Source organism: Patiria miniata, unplaced genomic scaffold, assembly GCF_015706575.1.
Source record: "Patiria miniata isolate m_02_andy unplaced genomic scaffold, ASM1570657v1 HiC_scaffold_29, whole genome shotgun sequence".
NCBI lineage: Eukaryota > Metazoa > Echinodermata > Asteroidea > Valvatida > Asterinidae > Patiria > Patiria miniata.
This window is the reverse complement of record NW_024037068.1, coordinates 15617724-15640481: the sequence shown is the minus strand read 5'-3', so window position 1 is coordinate 15640481 and position 22758 is coordinate 15617724. Positions and strand designations below refer to the sequence as shown.

General features: G+C 41.2%; 1 protein-coding gene across 2 annotated transcripts in view; it reads left to right on the top strand.

Moving 5' to 3' along the window:
• LOC119735419 (dynein heavy chain 8, axonemal-like) overlaps positions 1–22758 on the top strand; it is a 146375-nt gene that overhangs the window by 53303 nt on the left and 70314 nt on the right. For both annotated transcript variants that reach the window (XM_038209120.1, XM_038209121.1), the window contains 20 exons: positions 276–402; positions 4186–4421; positions 5293–5397; positions 6169–6282; positions 6533–6595; positions 7340–7578; positions 8820–9060; positions 10714–10913; positions 11394–11547; positions 12151–12314; positions 13186–13288; positions 13741–13845; positions 14653–14814; positions 15832–16056; positions 17387–17559; positions 17986–18164; positions 19302–19489; positions 20417–20611; positions 20982–21116; positions 22285–22446. In XM_038209120.1, the coding sequence (XP_038065048.1) occupies positions 276–402; positions 4186–4421; positions 5293–5397; positions 6169–6282; positions 6533–6595; positions 7340–7578; positions 8820–9060; positions 10714–10913; positions 11394–11547; positions 12151–12314; positions 13186–13288; positions 13741–13845; positions 14653–14814; positions 15832–16056; positions 17387–17559; positions 17986–18164; positions 19302–19489; positions 20417–20611; positions 20982–21116; positions 22285–22446 (3270 nt within the window). The remainder of the gene's footprint in view (positions 1–275; positions 403–4185; positions 4422–5292; positions 5398–6168; positions 6283–6532; positions 6596–7339; positions 7579–8819; positions 9061–10713; positions 10914–11393; positions 11548–12150; positions 12315–13185; positions 13289–13740; positions 13846–14652; positions 14815–15831; positions 16057–17386; positions 17560–17985; positions 18165–19301; positions 19490–20416; positions 20612–20981; positions 21117–22284; positions 22447–22758) is intronic.

Below are 22758 nucleotides of genomic sequence, written 5' to 3'. Positions count from 1 at the left end.
AAAGTACAAGGAACGGTGCGCGTCAACCAGCTAAATGCCCCACCCATGGGACGTCGTTGCTAGGTAAAAGGGCACCCTCTTTCGTTGGCGCACTGAGCTCATAGCATACAAATATTGACTTCTTTAATTGGTGAGGTAAAACTAGCCTCCTCAGGTGATCCATGGAGCGTTCTGTTTTTCCAAGGTGTATATAGCCGAGGGAAATGGAACCAATCAAGATACAGAATCTGTGGGTGAGGTGTTATGTCATATGCTGTGTGTTTTTATGATTGCAGGCCTTCATTGAGACACAGCCCATCCTGTCAGAGTGGAAGGCAGAGATACTTCGTTATCAAAGACTAGAGAGACAGATTGAGGAACTGGAGCCATCCGTACAGGTGGATGCCATTCAGCTCTTCACAGGTCAGTATTAACCCTCAGCAGTCTCATAGTAGAGGTATTTGTGATGGATCATAAGCACATCACAAGGGGAATGGATCATAAGCACATCACAAGGGGAACGGATCATAAGCACATCACAAGGGGAATGGACCAGAAGCACCTCACAAGTGGACTTGTGATAGATCATAAGCACATCACAAGCGGAATGGATCATAAGCACATCACAAGGGGAATGGATCATAAGCACATCACAAGGGGAATGGATCATAAGCACATCACAAGGAAACTTGTGATGGATCATAAACATATCACAAGGGGACTTGTGATGGATCATAAGCACATCACAAGGGGAATGGATCATAAGCACATCACAAGGGGAATGGACCAGAAGCACATCTCAAGTGGACTTGTGATAGATCATAAGCACATCACAAGGGTACTTGTGATGTATCAGATGTATCATAAGCACATCACAGGGGACTTGTAATGTATCATTAGCACATCACAAGTCCAGGCACAAGTAAATCACAGGTAACCGTGAATAAAGAACAGCAATGGAACGCCATTTTCACAGTCTATATAGCTTGTGAGTTGACTTGGGACTGGATGACTTGTGATGGACTTGTGATGGACTTGTGATGGACTTGTGTTGGACTTGTGATGGACTTGTGATGGACTTGTGATGGACCTGTGATGGACTTGTGATGGACTTGTGGTGGACTTGTAATGGACTTGTGATTGACTTGTGATGGACTTGTGATGGACTTGTGATGGACCTGTGATGGACCTGTGATGGACTTGTAATGGACTTGTGATGGACTTGTGATGGACTTGTGATGGACTTGTAATAGGGCTAGTGAACTTTTTTTTAAATGGTTGTATTTGTTTCAGAGATTGCTTTCATTGTAAAGCCCACCCAAAAAGAAAACAAATGATGGTAAAATTGCAAAAATTGACCCATGCAATCCAAAGTTATGGCCAAATATATGTCGATCAAATGACGTTATTTTGTATAGCAAATGTGTACGAAAATGGTGATTTTTTTGTGAAATTGAATAAAAAGGCATATTTGAACATTTGTTATGGTGTTAATAAGCACTTTGGTAAACTTTAACTTGTTTTTGTCCATTGTTTATCACAACTACTATTGGTTTCAGTTGGTTTTGAGTTGATAAAAAACATGATATGCAATAAAATGGATGTTAAAAATGTACTTTTACACTAAAAATCATGAACGGCAAGGTTGAAAAATGACTAAGTCCTACCCAAAAAGCACTAAAAGTAACAAAACTTCCATTCACTAGAACATATTTTCACCAAATTTGGATTACACAAGGATTGTGTGTAGATACAGCATGTGGACCCAAAAAGACCACAAAAAAAAATTAAAATCTAAAAAAAAAATCTACTTTTTTTGCTAATTTTTGGCCAAAATGGAGAAATTTCAGTCTGGCATGCGTAAACGTCCAATTCTCAATGCCCAAAATCCCCAAATTTGACAAAAATTTAAACAAAGATATAAAACTTGGGTATCCCATTTAGGTTATAAAACGAAGTTTCTCTCATATTTGGGTTATTTTATCCCATTTTGGTGCAAATCTCATAAGCCTAGTAATTTAGTAAAAAAAAGTATGCGCCGAGCGTAATGATTTCCCTGCGTAAATCCAATGGCCTAACGTTACATCAGTCATGTCAGTGCCCGTGCCCATCACATTTGTACACAAAAATCGTACATGCTATAGCCACCCAACAAACTTTAAAAACATCAAATTTCACTCTCAAAAACGGCCACAAAGTTATTAGATATGCTACCTGAGATACAAGCAGAGATCGATTATTAAGATCGAGGAACTACGATGTGGGCAAAAAGTGAAATGATCGCCGGTACTGCGGTAGCAAAAACACTCCGACTTCCTTTTCGTTTACACCACGTGCGATGGAGTCTGGACGGTTTCCGAAAACGAAGGACTTACACTGGTATCCACTAATATATTCTGACCGTGAGGGCCATGAAGGGAACCAGTGTAGAATATGCATTACGCGACAATAATACGCATCACGTGACAATGTTTTGGCTGCACTCGATCTCACACGTGATAATTTTCTGTTGCGTTTACATTATTGCGTGCCGGGAACGAAACAGTGATGCTTACACGACGCGCGCTGTCAAACAGAAGGCGCCATGATGAAAATCCATCGCGACACAAATGTGTCTATAACTCTAAAATAAGATCATATTTTGAAGGTTTAAAAAAAAACGATTCAAGCTTTGATATCACTTATTACAATTTTCAAGGTTCCATTTTTATTTTCAATGTATTTCGTGATGAAAAAGTTTTGGGAAAAACAAAAAGAATCGTAACTTTGCAACGCATAGGCCGATTATCATGGAACGTGGATGGTTGAATGGCATTTTCAATAAGCTTTCGACTGACGTATGGTTTCTTGACCTCTGCTATGCTACACTACCGTCGAAACCGAGTTAAACACAGTCACCAGGGCAGACAATTCTTGCCGTGGATCTTGAACGCATGGACCGGTCTGTGCGTGCCGCATGGCCCGTGAACGTAACATGTCATGCGCGCAGCATTTTTCGTACTCGGAGTTAAAATGAGACTTTTCAAACAGCAAAAACCAGTGTAATTTCGACTCAAATCACAATCACAATGGGAAAATATGTAAGTTTATTACATCATTGAACTATCTTTATAAATTACGAGGAATATTTCACAATTTTAACTTATAAATGGGGAATGAAAACATCCGACTTTTTGAAACAAAATCACCGGGCATGTGTATGTTGCGCGCATTCGTTTTGTACACAAAGTGATCACCGGCAGCAAACAGCGAGTGCGCGAGCCCTACTTGTAATGGACTTGTAATGGACTTGTGATGGACTTGTAATGGACTTGTGATGGACTTGTGATGGACTTGTAATGGACTTGTGATGGACTTGTAATGGACTTGTGATGGACTTGTGATGGACTTGTAATGGACTTGTGATGGACTTGTAATGGACTTGTGATGGACTTGTAATGGACTTGTGATTGACTTGTGATGGACTTGTGATGGACTTGTGATGGACTTGTAATGGACTTGTGATGGACTTGTAATGGACTTGTGATGGACTTGTAATGGACTTGTGATGGACTTGTACGGACTGGTGATGGACTTGTACGGACTGGTGATGGACTTGTACGGACTGGTGATGGACTTGTGATGGAGTTGTGATGGACTTGTGATTCATCACATGTTCCTTGACTTCAACACTCATCCTTGGCTGTAAAGTCAACTCATAATTTCATCCTTAGTGATGAAAATGTAAATTATTACACTTATTGATAAGCATTATGTGCCCACACACAGCTATAAAGGGTCTGTGCTTTAATTGGGCAAATATGACAGAAATAGCTTGCACAATGAAACTATGAAAGTAATCAAAGTGCCATAATAGCATAGTAAAAATACCATGATTCATCTGCACCAGTAACCAGACGGTTATGGTCTTAAGGCCAACCCAAGAAAGCTTGTTAACCCCTTAGCCCTTGTACCTCCCCAAACTGCCCTGGCTGTTACTCCTCATACCGCCCCAAACTGCCCAATCACGCTATGGTTTTATTGATTCAAGGAGGAGTAAATACAATGTAATACAATTTAGTACAAGTGCTTTTGGACAATTTTTGTGGGACAGTTCTGGGACAGCACTGAGTATATGGTGCTTATTTGATTACTTCACTGAAGGGGAAACCCAAATGTTTGTTCAGTTTGTATATTTCCTGTACCATGTATTTTGTTTTGTTTCAGATCCAATCAAGCTAGCGCTGACCATAGAAGCCCAGGCCTGGAAGATGCTCCTGGGCAAGTCCCTGAACCAGGAATACCGCAAGAAGATGGACGACATCTCCGACTTTGTGGCTGAGTATTCCAAGCGTCTGGCCCGGCCTATCAAGGACCTGGATGATGTCAGGAATGCCATGGGTGCATTGGAGGACCTCAGACAGAACGATATACGGATTGATATGACGCTGGGCCCCATAGAGGTGAGAACAACGGCCGATGTGGTGAAATTTGAGGCTATGTTAGCAATTGTCTAATGCATTAAGCCCTGCCCTATGATGTTTTGACCAAACATAGTCGTGAGCCATGTCTGACGTAGGTCTGACGCGTACATTTGACTATGATGCATCTATCTGGAACATGCAATATTACTGCCAAAGTGTATGGTGGGTTGTACTTACTTACTTGGTACTTGGTTGGTTCTTCTCCTAAGAACTTCCACAAAGGAATATAACTAGGAGGCCAGAAACACCGGGGCAAACCCCTTCTCTTGGCGATAAGTGTTACTGGGTTCTTTTACGTGTGTTAGGCCTTATACAACACACGGGACCTCCGGCTTAACGTCCCATCGGAAGGACGAAGCAATAATGGTTAAGTGCCTTGCTTAAGGGCACAAGTGTCCGGGCCCGGGCTCGAACCCACGCCACTGTTGCCTCAGAAACACCAGAGCATGAGTCCGGTGCTCTTAACCGCTAGGCCATGACACTCCACTTGGTTGTGCCAATGGATTGGTGTATCATTGACATTTAAACAATCACAGTCTCATTAAAATTGAAAAAAAAAAAAGGTTTTTTATTTCATACTAGCCCTTCTAGTTCCACTTTCACCATCTTAGTGGTGTGCCCAACAAGACATTTCCGGTAATAAAATCTGACTTGGTGTCGCACTGGGTTTTTTACTCTTACCTTCTTGAGTGCAGGATTTAAACATTTGATCCACTCTTTATGAAGCGTCCTGCCTTTTAAGCTCGTTAACCATTTTTGTTGATGATGTGTCTGCTGTTCTAATTTGCAAATCTTAAAAACAAAAAGAAATTACTGAGCACATCGGGTTTGTTGTGGTTTCGTGTTCCAGGAAGCGTACAACATGTTGCAGAAGTTCCAAGTGACTGTTGCCAAAGAGGAAGCTGACCGAGTGGACACGCTCAGATACTCCTACCAGAAACTCATCCTGCAAGCTGTAAGTACATATCACAGACATACCAGACATTGAAGCAGTATCAATCTTACAACAGTTCTCTTTGACTTTATAGATGGGTGGTTTCTTGCACTTCTTGATATGGACTATTGTTGCAGAATAACATAAACTGGTTGTAACTACAGTCGACTCTCGTTAATACATGTACAAGGTCCTTGGGACTTATGACATTATCTCGTATTATCAGACACCTCGTCTTAAGCGACAAGTATTTTTCGCGCACTCGCTGACATGCATCATGGAACGTTTATGTAGCTTATGCATAGGCCACATGCTCTTGTTGAAATTGTAATGAATTTGCGTTAAAAAGTTAAATCATGTTCAAGTTTAATCATAGATTTGCACTTACCAGACTGCAAAAAGTGCTCGTCTTAACCGTCATCTCGTATCACCCAAGCTCGTATTAAGCATTTTTTCCCCTCATAGTAATATATCCACACTTTGGTTGGGACTGGCGAAATATGCTAGTCTAAACCAGAATCTCAACTTAACCGTGCTCGTATTAACGAGTTTCAACTGTGCACTACTATTATTTTGATATAACCACCAATTTGGGATTTTGAAACAAAGTTGGAAGGTTGCTGAAAATTGGAAGTTCACTGATCTTGCACATGCTTAGTGTTTATTATGAAGGAAGTTGCAGATTTGTTTATGCTTGGCTATATCGGATTAAAGATATATGGTTGTTAATGTGTGGTGCGGGTCATCACCAAGATGTAGGATTACTGTGTATTGTTTGTTTGTTTGTTGCAGGGTAAGACTCAGACCACGTTGGTCAAGATTCAGCCTGAGTTCAAAGCTGATCTACTGGAGTCTGTTGAGACATTTTCCAGCACCACACAAAACTTCTTTGATGATTACGATATGGTATGTCAACTATTCAAAGTTTAACACTGACTGCCCTTAGTGGAGTATAGAATGTAATAGTTTGAGGTCTCGAATGAAGTCTAGAATGTAATGCATTGATGGACTGGGAAGCAGCCTCACTTTGCTCTTGTACAGCTTAATCGTGCCTTCCCTGGTAGGGAAGCTGAGGCATGGAACATTTCCCATGGCGAGGTATAGTCTTTTAGTTCATCACCATTTTTGTGACCAGTGTTTGTTGTGTTCATTTCAGGGTGGCCCGATGGTGGATGGCATTTCCCCACAAGAAGCCAGTGACAGACTGCAAGTGTATCAGGTATATTACACTTCCTTCGCATTATCTGGGGAATACTCACAAGAAATTAATTTTGCGTCTAGCTGATGAACAAACCTACATTGAACCAAAGGAGTTGTTTTGAAGTTTCAACAGCTAGGAACCCCTGCTGAGCTTTTAAATCCTTCAGCACAAAGTTGGAGTGTCATGGCCTAGCGGTTAAGAGCACAGGACTCGTGCTCTGGTGTTTCAGAGGCAACAGTAGCATGGGTTTGAGCCCGGGCCCGGACACTTGTGCCCTTAAGCAAGGCACTTAACCATTATTGCTTTGTCCTTCCGATGGGACGTTAAGCCGGAGGTCCCGTGTGTTGTATAAGGCCTAACGCACGTAGAAGAACCCAGTAACACTTATCGCTAAGAGAAGGGGTTTGCCCCGGTGTTTCTGGCCTCCTAGGTATACTCCCTTGTGGAAGTAGTTAGAAGAACCAACCAAGTAAGTAAGTAAGTTACAAACTTTATAGTCTAGGCTTGCAAACACAAATTAAAAGCCATTACTTAAGTGGAAAAGTGTCACGTGCATTCTCAAAGTCGAGCCGTGCATGCATTTTGGCAACCCTGTTGGTCAAAGTAGCACTGGTTGTGTGGGAACCACATAACAGCAAGTGTGGTTCCACAGCAATGGCTGGTCACTTAATTCGGCCATAATTGTTGGAGTATTTGAAAATAATTGGCCCTACCATTGAAATAAAATCTATCGCTTGGTTTTTTTTTTTTATATTTGACAAGACCCGTTTTGATGAGCTGTGGCGTAAATTCAGCACCTACTCGGCCGGCGAGCAACTGTTTGGCCTGACTCAGACCGAATACCCAACGCTGGCCAAGACCAAGAAGGAACTGAACTTACTGCAGAAGCTGTACGGTCTGTATAACGCCGTCATCGATGGGGTCAATGGATACTATGACATACTGTGGACTGAGGTGGACATTGAGAAGATCAACAACGAATTGCTGGACTTCCAAAACAGGTCGGTTGCTCATAGAAATTGGCTGGTGACAGGGCCTTCTCTGTTGCCGGCCCCGGCTATGGAACAACCTGCCCATCTCCATCAGAAACTCAGGCAGTGTCTTTTCCTTCAAAAAGACTCTCGAGACCTACCTTTTCCCCCAAACGTAGCTGCATGTCCTTTAGTTGTTTTTGTCTTCTGTTCCTCCTTCTTCTTTTCTAGCGCCTTGTATTCTTTGGTAATTTGGCGCTATACAAATCCAGTTATTATTATTAGAATAGTCCATTGTATGTAGGTGACCATCTCGCTTAAAAAGTATGAGGTACAGGTTGCAAATTTTGTACTTTTGTACTGTGGATATTTTTTTGGGGGGAGGGGGAATTTCCAGTAATAAATGTGTAATTCCTTACACAAATGGTTTCATCAGGAACTAAATACTATGTGATACATCATACAAGTGGTAATGGATAAACCTAGTGATGAGGAATAGACTGTTTGCATACAGCGCCATCTTAGAGATGTTTTGTCCTCTTTTTAAAACAGTAACGATGAATGCACAAAACGTCTACTCACGTATGCGTATCCTTGTAGAACAAAATCACGCATATAAAGGACGGCTGCAATTGAATTGTTAATTTTTGTTATTCAACTGGCCTCCAAAATACCAGCAGTATTGCAAAGTCTCTATTTTTTTGTGGTAGATTTTTCAGACTTAAATCTGAAATCAGGGTTTTTGAATCTGAGAGAAAGGTATTATCGGTATTGGGAAAAAATGCATCTTTCAGATCTTTGGGTTGCACGGGTGGCTTGTACGTCAAGAGCTCGCCTCTCACCACTGTGGCCCTGGTTCGAATCCCGTCCGCGGACCATACATGCATACATACATGAGTAGAGTTGTGCATATTACCCATGAGTAGAGTTGTGCGTTGGTTCTCTCCTAGCCAGGAGGGTTTTTCTCCGGGCCCTCTGGTTTTCCTCCTTCCAGAAAAATCAAACACTTTCGATCTCAGGCTGTGCTCTGTGGTCATATATGGGTCGATGTGGCCGGCAGCCATAGGCGCCTTTACATGCCTGCGGCTTGACCGCGGTGTAGCCGCGTCCTGCGCAATTCAGCTTCTCAGCTGCCGGTAAGGATGATAAGCTTCCCAAATTATTGCATCCAATTTTTAGACTTTAAAAAAAATTGACAATTTCAGTCCTATCAGCTGTCTTCCTTAAAACAGAGCGATGCATAACAGCAACTCTTGTTGTTTATTGTTTAGGTGTCGGAAGCTGCCCAAGGGGCTGAAAGAGTGGCAGGCCTTCCTGGACCTGAAGCAGAAGATTGATGACTTCAACGAGACCTGCCCGCTGCTGGAACTCATGGCTAACAAAGCCATGAAGGAGAGACACTGGGAACGCATGGCCAACGCCACGGGGCACACGTTTGACATTGAGTCAGATACGTTCTGTCTGAGGAATATCATGGAGGCTCCTCTGCTGCCACACAAGGAAGACATTGAGGTATTCAGTGCGACTCATCACCACAAAATGAGCATAAAGTTGAACTTCTTAAAGGGACACTGGGTCCTGGAACAGCCCAATTGGGCTTCAAAACGCGCTTTGAAGGAGATGATGTTTTAAAAGTACGATATAAACATCCACACAACTATCCTTTCAAAACTGGGTCTTTTTTAGTTATACCTGTATTATGCGTGTGAAAACGAATTTCGGGGTCCACTTTTGCGACCCCATAAATTTGAGCTGTTTTGATGCTAGTTGTGATTTCATTCGTAAAGTGTTTGCTTTTTGCGGACGTTGAAGAAACTATATTTTTTGCATTGGTGATTGGTCACCACTGTTCCTGAGACACACAACGTGTATATCGTACACTGAGGACGACACGATAAACGTATTCGTACTCCGTCTCGCTTTTTGCGGACGTTGAAGAAACTATATTTTTTGCATTGGTGATTGGTCACCACTGTTCTCGAGACACACAACGTGTATATCGTACACTGAGGACCACACGATAAACGTATTCGTACTCCGTCGTGTACGATGTAAACAACCGGGTTTTTTTTTTTTTTTCTCGGGAACGGTAAGACATTAGGTTGGTTTCCTTTCAACTAGATGTTTGAAATAGTATTGAGATGTTTTTAAGTCAGGATTCTTCAGGTCAAGAGGTTTCTAATTGTTTATAACATTTTAGGTACTAAGTTTAGTAACAGGAAATACAGACCACCAGTTCAAGTTGTAAAACCAATTTTCGAGAAAGTGACGTTTGAAGATCCCAGTGTTATGTCACAGTGCATGAACAGTCAACCTATAAAGCAGGATGAAAATAGGTTAAAAAGATGTTTAATGGAACCAGATAAAATAGGGAAAGGTAGAACAAGACTTGCAGATTGAAAAAAAAAAATCAACTACCCCTTCAAATTTTGGCTTTGCTCCACTGTACCAACCTCGTTCTCCCATGGGTACGAGATCTTGCTGTGCCATGTTGTTTCCCATCATGTCTTTGCGCGATCTCAACCCCTGGATTTGTCACATTTAAATGTGTCAAAATATGGCACATTATAATTAGGCTGCAGTTTATCCGTTTTACATGCCGATGCCATCTTTAAAAAGTTGTGATTTTGAAGAATCAATCCTTTCAAATATAAGGTTTGGACATTGCGTTATTTAGCAAAGATTTGTATTAAATGTACGTACCCCTTTCATCCCTTTACAACTGAAGATACAGGGGGTTTTTTAGCGAAAAACGAGGCTGCCATAATCCATTTTGCATTTTGACACCGCATGTTCAAGAAATGCGTGTCATAAGCCCATGCACGCATGTCAGAGTTTTGGGCACGCTTGTTGGACATTGGTCTGGGCTTTAATTGGTCAAGATACAGTTGGGTGGGGATTAGTGGATCAGTGTATTTTGAGCAGCTATTCATAACAGATCAACGGTTGCAGTTGTTTTAAATGACTCCAGAGTCCAGTCAAGGGAATATTAGTACACAAATTTCTCCTGTCTGCAACCAAATTCTATTTAGAGCGACGTGAATCTCTCCAAAATACATTTGAACTCTGCACGACTCTCAGACACCTGTCTGGAACAGGTGTAATTGACGGAAACTTAGCTCTCAAATAGTTTAATGAGCCACATCTGCCTTCTCCCCTCCCCAGGATATCTGCATCTCAGCAGTCAAGGAGAAGGACATCGAAGCCAAGCTGGCCCAGGTGGTCGTAGAGTGGACCTCCCAGCAACTCTTCTTTGCCAACTTCAAGACCCGCGGGGAGCTGTTACTGAAGGGAGGCGAGACTATGGAGACAGTGGCACTCATGGAAGACAGTCTCATGGTGCTGGGATCTCTGCTCAGTAATAGGTAAAGTAAAGTCTGTCGCGAGTCCCCGGCCTTGTTTTTCAAGTCATAACACTGCCCATTACACTCAAACAAAATCCTGGTGGTAACCCTGACATCTGATTGAAGTTAACAAAAAGTACATTTTTGTTGAACCGGCAGAGTTGAAATTGAGGCCTCACAAGTCTATCAGTGAACATTTGGCCTGTGAACAATGACAAAGGCTTTCTATTTTCTTCATCTCATGTTTAGCTGATCGTTTTTTTTTATTGACTTGTGATTGGACTTGTGCTTGACTTGACAACAATTTGTACAACTCTAGACATGACTTTGTGTTTCTTGCAAATTCATGATTGAAGTGAATTCATTTGGGTAATGATGAATATCACAAACTATAATAATTTATCTCATAACATTGGTTGCTTTTCCCCCTTTTGTGTAAATCAACTGTGACCTTAATGAGTCAGAGAACTGACTTGACATTTCAAACATGGGCTTACACAGGTACAACGCTCCGTTCAAGAAGGACATTCAGACGTGGGTGCAGAAACTGTCCAACTCCTCTGACATCATTGAGAACTGGCTGACAGTGCAGAACCTGTGGGTGTATCTGGAGGCTGTGTTTGTGGGTGGGGATATCGCCAAGCAGCTGCCTCAGGTAGGGAACAGTTGCCTTTATGAAGTCCCTCAAGTAGCCCTCACACAGTTACAAGTACCTCTCACACAGTCTTTGCCATCAAAGACAGTACAGTGGAACGTCGCTATAACCAACATCGTGGGATCCACAGAAATTGTTCGTAATAACGATCGTTCGGTATAGCACTTTTCACACATTAGTAGCGCCCTCTTTTACTTATTGTTATTGTGTAGTTGCATTTACAAACCGCGCGCGGAGTTGCCAAACTTGTCCATTAATATTTTCAATTCCGTAGCAGAACTTCACCAAGTACGCCCTGGTAGTTACTAGAAGACGACTTCGAACGCGTGCGACTATTGATTCATGTAATTACACTGTTTTGAATAATAGCCATTTGTCGCTCTTCTGTTGACATTTCCAACAACAATGTTCGGTACATTTTGTACACAAAAATTGGGAGCCAAGGACGATGGTCGGTATAGCCGAATGTTCGGTATAGCGGTGTTCGGTATAGCGACGTTCCACTGTATGAGTTTGTGCATAAACCAATCTTGCACATGTAGCTAAATGTTCGCGTGAACCAGTGCATGCACTGTTAATTGGGATTTCTTTTTCTATTTGTAGGAAGCCAAGAGGTTTGGCAACATTGACAAGTCCTGGGTGAAGATCATGCAGCGTGCTCATGAGAACGACAACGTGGTCCAATGCTGCGTCGGGGATGAGACACTAGGACAACTGCTGCCTCACTTACTGGAACAACTAGAAATCTGCCAAAAATCACTCACTGGGTAAACAAAAAAATCAGCTTCACTATTTTCTTGCAAATTGTGCCACAACCTTGCTGTTACAGTTTTGTTGATAATCTATTTTTCCCGTTGACACAATATAGCTCAAAGATTTCATTGATTGTACAATTTCACTAAATTTGATGCCATACCACAAAGGAATCTTGACCTACTGTAGGCAAGTTCCTACTCAGCTCAAAAACGAATGCAATTTTTGAATGTGTGATGTCCAACAAGTTTTCATGCAGCAAATTCCCAAAACAGCTTTCAACAACGGCAAATTTCGCATTTCATGATGGCAAATACACTTCGCATTCGCATTAAGTGTGAACCACCCTATCCCCTTTTAGACCAAAATTCTCTCATAGTTTTTGTAACTTTCATATTTCCCCAATATTGCAGGCATGCAACTTTTCCTCGGATCAGCTGATTTCCTCTTTTGTTACTTCCCATTTGTGCCATTGAAAATAGAAAAACACTTCACAAAGTCTGGGAAAAATTTGAATTTCCTCTTTTTTTGTGATTTCCCAGTTGCATGCCTGAATATTGAAAGATATTCTATCAGTCAAAACCAGCAGTGTTTTATACCAAAAGAAAGCATTTTGCTGTTGTGTCAATATCGACATCTTACACAACTTAATTTTTTGGTTGCTTCTCTTATAAGGGTGGTTTCTGCCTCACGTGAATGCAAATGTGATTTTAGGGTTTTTGGTCGGAAAAAGTCAGTGGGGCTTAAATGGGTTCAACTTTTGCGAATTTAAAACGGCAAAACTTGTCACGACGTCAAAAATGTGTAGATCACGTGTCGGAAGTTGACCTATTTTGTTAAAATCATCTTTACTTAGATATTGTTTGTTTCTCTTTGGTACAACAGGTACTTGGAGAAGAAGCGACTGGTCTTTCCACGGTTCTTCTTTGTATCTGATCCTGCTCTGCTTGAGATTCTGGGTCAGGCCAGTGACTCGCATACCATCCAGGTAAGTCCCAGTAAGTAGGGTTGAGTCCTATCCAAGCCCTGCTTGTGATGTGAATCTATTCTTGCAAGCTCTCATCAGGCAGCACTGAGTATCGGTGAAGGGCAAAACCCAAAGTTAAATTTACGTCTCCCCACACAGCACCATCATATATGTCAAACTAAACAAAAAAATTTGATGTTGTACATTTGTAATTTACATATTTTACCGATATTAAGGGGTTCTCTACCTCTAAATCTGAAGTTAAATTTTGGATTTGCCAAATACAAATCTAAAAGCCTTTGGTGCATGTTGATATTTATATTAATTTTCTAGTTGTTATTTCTTTTCTTTTTTCATTGATTTTATAATTTTTCTATCAGGGTACCATAAGTGTAGATGTATTTGATAAATCTGTGGGTTTCTATTATGATAACATTTCATTGAAGTGTAAATGATATTGATTTTCCTTGTAGGCTCATCTGCTGGGAGTGTTTGAGAATGTGAACGAGGTGGAGTTTCATGAGAAGGACTACGATCGCATCATTGCCTGCATCTCCAAGGAGGGGGAGGTGGTACCTGTAAGTCTGTGTTTCAGTCTTGTAATCGAGTGCATTCTGAGTCCTTAGTTTTATCACAATCCATCACAAGTCCATCACAAATCATCCAGTCCCAAGCCAAGTCACAAACTTTTGAACTGAACTATCAAACAGGCATTCCTTTGTTATTGTTCATCAACTGTTACTTATGAATTGACTTGTGACTGGACTTGTGATTTGATTGTGACTGGTTTTGTGATGGACTTGTAATGGACTTGTGATGGACTCAACACAATATCTATTGCAATTTCACATTTATTCTTTTAAGGATTGAAATGTGTTTTTTAAATTTTTTTTTACTGTTTTGTGGAACTGAGCATCTCTGTGAAATGCTGTTAGGTTCATGCCCTTTTGCTGAAAATACTAACATTCTGAATTTCAAAACTGAATTTTAGTCATCTCTACCGTAGAATATTTATCATGGGCACATGTGGTCAAGCAGTGGAGCACAGGATTAATGATCGTGAGGTTGTGGGTTCGAGCCCCGCCGTGGCCATGCGTGTTGTGCCCTTGAGTAAGGCGCTTTACCTCAATTACTCCTCTCAACCCAGGTGTTAAATGGGTACCGGTATTATTCAATGCTGGGAAGGTAACAGATTCACTGTGGAGGAGGTGTGGCGATCCCCCCACAGCAGCATATGAGTCTGGCCCAATCGCTAATGAAAGAGAGATGGGCACTCCGTTCCTGTTTACACAGGTTTGCCCCCCTTTACTTTTTTTATCATGCTGGATGATTTTATTGGCCAATTAAAATTGATAAGTGTTGATGATGAGTGTTTTTTATTTCAGTTGGACCAGCCAGTGATAGCTAAGGGTAACGTTGAGATGTGGTTAGGTGAGTTACTGACCTTACAGCAGAAGTCACTACACTCTGTCATCAGAGATGCCTTCCGAGTCATCAATGATTCCTCCTTTGAGCTGCTGGGATTCCTCAATAACTACATAGCACAGGTTAGGCCAAAAAAAAAAGTATCCGGTTTCTGGTATGGAGCTTGCCCAAAAAGTGGTGCGGCGACGCGTTTTTTTTTTTTTTTTACCTGATTTTTTTGCTTCAAATGTCGGCTGATGACTGCAAATGGTGCCCGACTAAACTTAGTGCAAATATATGGGGTCCAGAGAGGCCACATAATTTCATAAAGCTTATTCTCGACCATAACCCAATCTAAAAACACGTTAAAATTATGCAGCAGCAGGATTACAGGCTAACCAGTGAGTTTGGCGGTTTTGAGACATCATCTTTCATTGAAAAAAAACTTTTTTCATTTTGCCAACGCGCATGGCTACGGCGATGCGCGCGCATACCGGAGACTTTTTTTGGGGGGCCTTAGGCTCAAATGTCAAATGATATCCACCACTTTACTTTTTGTAGTTAGCCAGAAATATTTTGAAAAGTGTCTTTGCCTCCCCCCCCCCCCAAAAAAATTCTTGCCCCTCCCTTCAGGTTTTTAGAGTGTGATGCTACCACTGCTTAACAAGTCCTGCCGTCTTGTAAACTGATAATTTTGGATGGCAATTGGTATTGTTATGAAACAAGTGATCATCCTTGGCTACATTTTGTAAGCCTTTGTGAAATGAAATGAGAAAATGATTTGACATCACGAGACATCTACAGTGAAATTCACCAGAGGTAAATTGTGTTCAACTGTTGCGAATCACAGCATGAATACTTGCCATGATGCCACGATTTGCCAAAATTACATTCTCATTTGTTTTCATGCAGGAATACGAACGTGTCTTTAGATACTGTCTTAATACTTGCCTCAGTTTTCAACAAACAGGTTTCCCCATCATATTTCCTGCTGCACGCATGTGTAACAGATAATCACTGAAACGTGACCACATCGTAGGCTTTGCGTCTTTACTGTGCATCAAGTTTGCTCTTGCACTCATGGAACTAACAACATTATTCCTTGTCCACTGATGCTCGTGGGAGAACTAATGATAATTATCTATTTTGTACCTTCTTAGGTTGGTCTGCTAGGCATTCAGATGCTGTGGACCCGCGATGCTGAAGACGCCTTGACTGTAGCTAGATCAGACAAGAAGATCATGCAAGTCACTAACGTCAAGTTCCTGGACTTGCTCAACACACTGATTGAACAGACCACACATGACCTGACCAAGATGGAGCGAGTCAAGTATGAGACGCTGGTTACTATCCACGTACATCAGAGAGATATCTTCAATGATTTGGTAAGTCCATTCGGAGGGGACATCATTTGTATTATAAGGCGAGTCAAAAATAACAAAACCCAAATGTCGGGACCGTTGTTTTAGTGAAGTTCTGGATGTAGCACTTTCAAAATCTAGGATATAAGAGCCCAATTCATAAGCTTTCTTTAAGTACAAGAATCATTCAAATCACTCATGTACTTTTCAAGTTACGGAATTTTAAACACAACCACCGCTTTAAAGTTCTGTCCACGGATCACAAGAAGGTACTTGTGTTCTTTCAGCAAAACGACAACAAAGCGCATAGGGATGTGTTTGAATTTTTTCGTTTTGCTGAAAGAACGCACACCTTTTTTGTGATCCGTGGACAGAACTTTAAAATGGTGGTTGCGTTTAAAATTCCGTAACTTGAAAAGCACATGAGCGATTTGAATGATTCTTATATTAAAAGAAAGCTTTTGAATTGGGCTTTCATATACTAGATTACAAAACTTCACTAAAACAATAGTCCGACATTTGGGTTTCGCTTTTTTTGACTCACCCTGTATTGTATTACATTGTATTTTGTTGTATTACATTGTAATTCGTCCTATTACATTGTAATTCGTCCTTTATGAATCTGTAAAAATCATATGGTGCTGGGGCTGTTTGGGGCGTAATAGGGGGTGATAAAGCAGGGTGGTTTCTGTCTGTACAGGGACTAATGGGTCAAAGGCTGTGACTCCTCCATCTTCAATGACCTTGATTCAAAAGAAATCAACTAATGATTGTTAGCAATAGACAAGCGGACTTGATATTTTTCCATGACTAGATTTATTGATGCTTCCTCATGATTTTAAGTCAGTAAAACCATGCCTGCTCACGAAAACACACTCAAAATGGCAGGCCATTTAGAGTCTGATACTGGCCAGCGCGTGGATCATCAGAATGACCTATTAAGTAGGGGTTAACCTAATTTACCAGTGTATCAATAGGATGCTGCATTAAGTGTGACGCATGAGTGTGCAGGAAAAGTAGGCTGGCCAATCGAACTATAGGGGAGGTAGTACAGCTAAATCCCGGTTCATACTCGGCGCGAACGCGAATTTGTGACGTGTCAAGTATTCGCGATGCGAATTCGTAAAAGTTGTGCACATTTTAACTCTGGCGAATTTCGCAGTGAACGTTTACAAAATGACGTCAAGTGTGCTTCTCATTCGCGTTGAGTATGAACCGGGCTTAAGACAAACAGCTGCCAATAAGATGATAGAAGCATGAGGTCGTTGCGTGACCCTCATATATTATAAACATGTGTTGTGAGGTCAGGTCTCTGGTTTCATTTAATTTCTTAATTTATTTTTTTAATCCACAGACTGTCCAGCACATCCGTTCACCCACTGACTTTGAGTGGTTGAAGCAAGCCAGATTCTACTTCAAGGAGGATACTGATCAGTGCATTGTGTCCATCACTGACGTTGACTTCATCTATCAGAATGAGTTCCTGGGCTGCACGGATAGACTGGTTATTACACCTCTCACTGACAGGTAGATTCAATCAAGATCAATATTTAGTTCCATAATGCTGTTAGGTCTGTATAACATTGAAATATGTGTCATAAATTATAATAGAAGGTAAATATGAATCACATTTCCATTAGATGTTAAATGAATAATGGCAATTATGAAATGAAGGCCATTAGGTACATACATAGTATATGTTCTTTATGACTTGTGATTGACTTGTGATTAACTTATGACTTGACTTGTGATTAACTTACGATATAACTTGTGATTGACTTGTTATTAATTTACGATATAAGTTGTGATTGAGTTACGATTTGACATGTGATTGACTTACCATTGGAGTTCTGATGTCTAATGGTTTGATTTGCGATTGACTTATGACTAACTTACAGTTTGACTTTTGATTGACATATGATTAGCTTGATCACATCTATGCTTCTTTGATAGATGCTACATCACCTTAGCCCAGGCTCTGGGTATGAGTATGGGTGGAGCCCCTGCAGGCCCAGCAGGTACAGGCAAGACAGAGACCACCAAAGACATGGGCAAAGCACTGGGCAAGTATGTAGTGGTCTTCAACTGCTCTGATCAGATGGACTACCGAGGACTGGGACGAATCTATAAAGGTAAACCCGGTGTTAGTGGATGAGGGAGTTTTCAGTGAATCCATTTGCAGGGGTACATCATTGTATTACAGTGTAGCTATTTCCTGATGAATTTATAAAATCATACAGTGATGGAGCACTTTCGAGTTACAGGGAACACGGATCCTACACTACAGGATCAACGACTTGGCCCAACTCCTGGTTAGACGTGTGATAACGGCCCGTACTGGTGGCAAATACCATGAATACTTGTCAACAAAGACCACTGCGCGCGGTGGCTTTCAGATTTGCATGGCTCTGCGCCCGATCTGGTGTTGAAGTCAGTCAAGCCAGCTAATTTTATTTTTGAGTATTCATGAGTCTACGTTTTTGGTCTTTATTATTGAATTCTGATAAGTGATAATTTCATAACCCTCTTAATACCGAGCACAGTATCTTAAGCTTTAAAATGAACAATGAAATGTCGCTTTTTTTTCATTGGTTCGGGATCACATCTGTCTAAAACTTCTTAATGAAAGCCTAAATAAAAACTAAATTTGGGTAAACGGTGTTCTTCTTGAAATTTGACGTTTATTTTCCGGGTAAATACTGCATCTATGACGTCAAAAACTGCACAATACCATCTGTTATGTCCTGAAGTATTTATTTTTAAACAATTTTGGAAGAATTATGTCCTACATAAGGAGTAGTTTTGCATACAGTTTTATGAATATTTCCGTTTTAGATGTCATGCAAAAACCCAACACAATGGCACACCTGGAAAATTCACGATTGTAAGCCAACAGGTATTAATTCCCGTTATTACGCGTCTAACCAATTAAGGCAAGTCCACTCAGTGCATTTTGTACTGGAGCTCAGAACAGTCGTTTATCCTTCTGTGTAGGATCCGTGCAGGGAATAACAGGCAGGTGATTTGGAGTGGCATAGGGACTTAACAGGTTTAATGTTAGGACCTTCTGGAGGGAATGGTTGGTGTCTGACAGTCATTCACATTCAAAATATGAATCATGTGTACTTGCGCCATAAGCACACCAGCCAGTGCCAGCGTATAATGGGCCCCTTACTGTACACTGGAGATCTTGCGAGCTGTGATGAAGCACCATCCACAGTTCATACTCGGATACAGTCCATTGTCCACATTGCTCTATGTGCTTGCAGGTCTAGCCCAGTCAGGTAGCTGGGGCTGCTTTGATGAGTTCAACCGTATCGAGCTGCCAGTGCTCTCAGTAGCTGCACAGCAGATTGCCATTGTCTTGATGGCCAAGAAGGAAAGGAAGAGTGAGTTTATCTTCTCAGACGGTGACGTCGTGTCTCTCAACCCAGAGTTTGGCCTCTTCTTGACCATGGTAAGCTTTATGTGGATCACCAGGGGCCAATTTCATAGCGCTGCTAAGCACAAAAATTTGCTTAGCACAAAAAAGTCTGGCTTATAAAAAGCAGGTTACCAGCCAAATGTCCATGTGATGTATATTGCTTGTGATTGGTATTCAGCTGTTGTTTGCTTAGCATGAAAATCACGTGGAGTTTTGGCTGGTAACCTGCTTTAATAAGCCAGACTTTTTTGGGCTAAGCAAATTTTTGTGCTTAGCAGCACTGTGAAATTGGCCCCAGATACTTGGAGAAGGAAAGAAACCCAATTTAGATATTACCACATCTCAGAACAAAAACATTTAAAAGTTGAGACACTACCAATGTAGATAGGGCTTAGATGATTTTGTAGAGGTAGCTGGTTCAGTCATACACTAGGATGTAGTCGAGTCCATCACAAGTCCAGTCACAAGTAAATCATGAATCCATTCACAAGTCCAGTCACAAGAATCATCATTTTTATTATTATTAAACGGAACGAATCCGGTAGAGTGGGAAAAGTGCAAGCACTATAAGTTGCCTTACAGCAACCCCCACACACCTGAAGTGTCGGCGAAGAAAACAAAAACAAGAGACAACATTGAACATTAAAGAAACGAGAAAACTAGAACACGTGTGATCGACAAAAAAACTGGACAATAACGAGCAACACTAGGAAAAAATGCTTGAACAACAACAAAGGAATGCCCTTGTCATAGCTCATGTGAATAGCTTGTGAGCTGAATTGGGACTGGAGGACTTGTGATGGACTTGCAGGGACTTGTGATGAAATCGACTACATCCCTGGCCATACATTCATCAGTTACTTAAAATAAGTGATGACAAATGGTCTCAAGCCAGGACATGACTTTGTTTTTTTTTGAAAGATATTCGTGAATTTGTTACTCTGTTTTTTTTCTCTGTAGAACCCTGGCTATGCTGGCCGTCAGGAGCTACCAGAGAACCTGAAGATTCAGTTCCGTAGTGTGGCCATGATGGTCCCTGACAGACAGATCATTATGAGAGTCAAGCTGGCCAGCTGTGGATTCCAGGAGAACGTACTCCTGGCTCAGAAATTCTACACACTCTACAAGCTCTGTGAGGAACAACTCACTAAACAGGTAATGAGAAATCACAAAGGGCTTGTCAGTCTGTCTGACCTATTAGTTTTCTGACTCTTGATTGACTGGGAACATCTCATGATGCTAACTGCAGATTCCTTTCAAGTGTTGCAGTCAGCAGTCACAGATGTATTTTTTGTTGTTGCTGCAGCAAGCCTTCAGGATCTTCAAGCAGAATACTTGTTTAGTATATAGACTGAAGACCAGTTCATACTTCATGTGAATGTGATGTGGATTTGACATCATGAAACAATCGCAGCAAAAATTCACCGGAGTTGAAATGTGTTCAACCCTTCGTGAGTTCGCAGCATAAAAACTTGACACGACGTGACATGATGGTGCTATGTGGCTTTGTTTCTTGTCCACACAGGTTCACTATGACTTTGGTTTGAGGAACATCTTATCAGTGCTTCGTACTCTAGGGGCCAACAAGCGAGCCAGGCCTGAAGACAGTGAGTCTACCATCGTCATGAGGGTCCTGCGAGACATGAACCTATCCAAACTGGTAAGACATGGGCAATACGTATACCTTTGTGTAGTCGAGTCCATCACAAGTCCGTCACAAGTTCGTTCTCAAGTAATAGGTGATGAACTTTAATAAGGGAATGCCTTTGTCACAGCTGACTTGAATAGCTTGTGACTTGACGGACTGGATTACTCGTGATATGAGGACTTTTAAGGACTTTTGATGGACTAGACAGTAAGCCACACCTTGTCTTTATACAGGGTGGATTAAAAAAAATGAAACCGAGATATTATTGCTAATTGGAATAGAAGTAGGGCACATGTGAATCAAAGGGAGATATCCTCTGTTAGGGTTGAATCTCCTCTTTAAAATGACACCCTGATCATGTCATTACATTAATGGTTGACTGAGCAGTGCCCAATTTTATGAAAGGGTCTATTTAGAGACTTGCGCCACTTTTCTTGGTGAAATCTTTTTTTTCCCCACCTGCCTTAAGTGCAACCATAGCCTTTCACTCTGTGACAATTGACACAACAAAAACCACAATTGAAAAGTGGCGCAATTCTCTAAAGAGACCTTTTCATAAAATTGGTCACTGCTCAGTCAACCGTGAATGTAATGACATGACCAGGGTGTCATTTTAAAGAGGAGATTCAACCCTAATAGAAGATATCTCCCTTTGATTCACATTTGCCCTACTTCTGTTCCAATTAGCAATAATGTTTCGGTTTCGTTTTTTTTGATCCACCCTGTAGAATGAAGAATGGTAGATACTTTGACAGTAAAAGTACACTTTACACTGCATTGCTGGGTGATTTTCATATACAGCACTGAGGAAACTAAATTCACTACAAGCTTAAGGAACCCCAAAGAAAAAAGAAGTACATTTTTTCCAAATTTTACAGAAACTCCTACAGAACACTACTGCACTGTCGTTTTTTTCTTGGAGATTGTCTTGAACAAATTGACTGTGAATAAACCATTCCAGAGTTTGTCATAAGCCCTGCTCACCTGTTTGGATTGTGTTTATTACTCACATTTGTTGGGACCGAATTGGAGCAATCAATCATGGTCACCTGGCCAAAAGTCATTAATTGGGTGATGTTGTTTGATTTGACAGGCAGGAAGAGTCCACTGTCTTGTGAGACGGCCCTTAGTGCACTTTCAAATTCTGACACAATTTCTATCTCTGTCTGTTTGTGATTAGGTTGATGAAGACGAGCCTCTATTCCTGAGCTTGATCAGTGATCTCTTCCCCGGCATTCAGCTTGACAATGCAAGCTATGAGGAATTACAGGTGGCTGTGGCCAATCAAGTAGATGCTATGGGAGTCATCAACCATCCAGCTTGGAATCTCAAAGTGGTTCAGGTATTTGGAAACTCTCATTTCCCATATTAACTCTTTTTCAGTACCAAATTAATTGCCATAATTCGACAAAATTAAAACGATGTGGTATGACCTTCAAACAAAATGTTTTGGCTTGTCATATAGATCAATCCAGACAAGCTATCGCTTCTAACACAGAGGCCCCCTTAAATGGTGAAAGCATTGTGCTAGCTATAAGATTTTAGGCTTTGCATGGTGGAGTGTCAGTATCGTTTTGGTTTGCGGCAACACCATGTGGTAATAACTACTGTCGCTCAGTAGATATTTAGTTCTGATAAGAACTTGTCCTGCTTA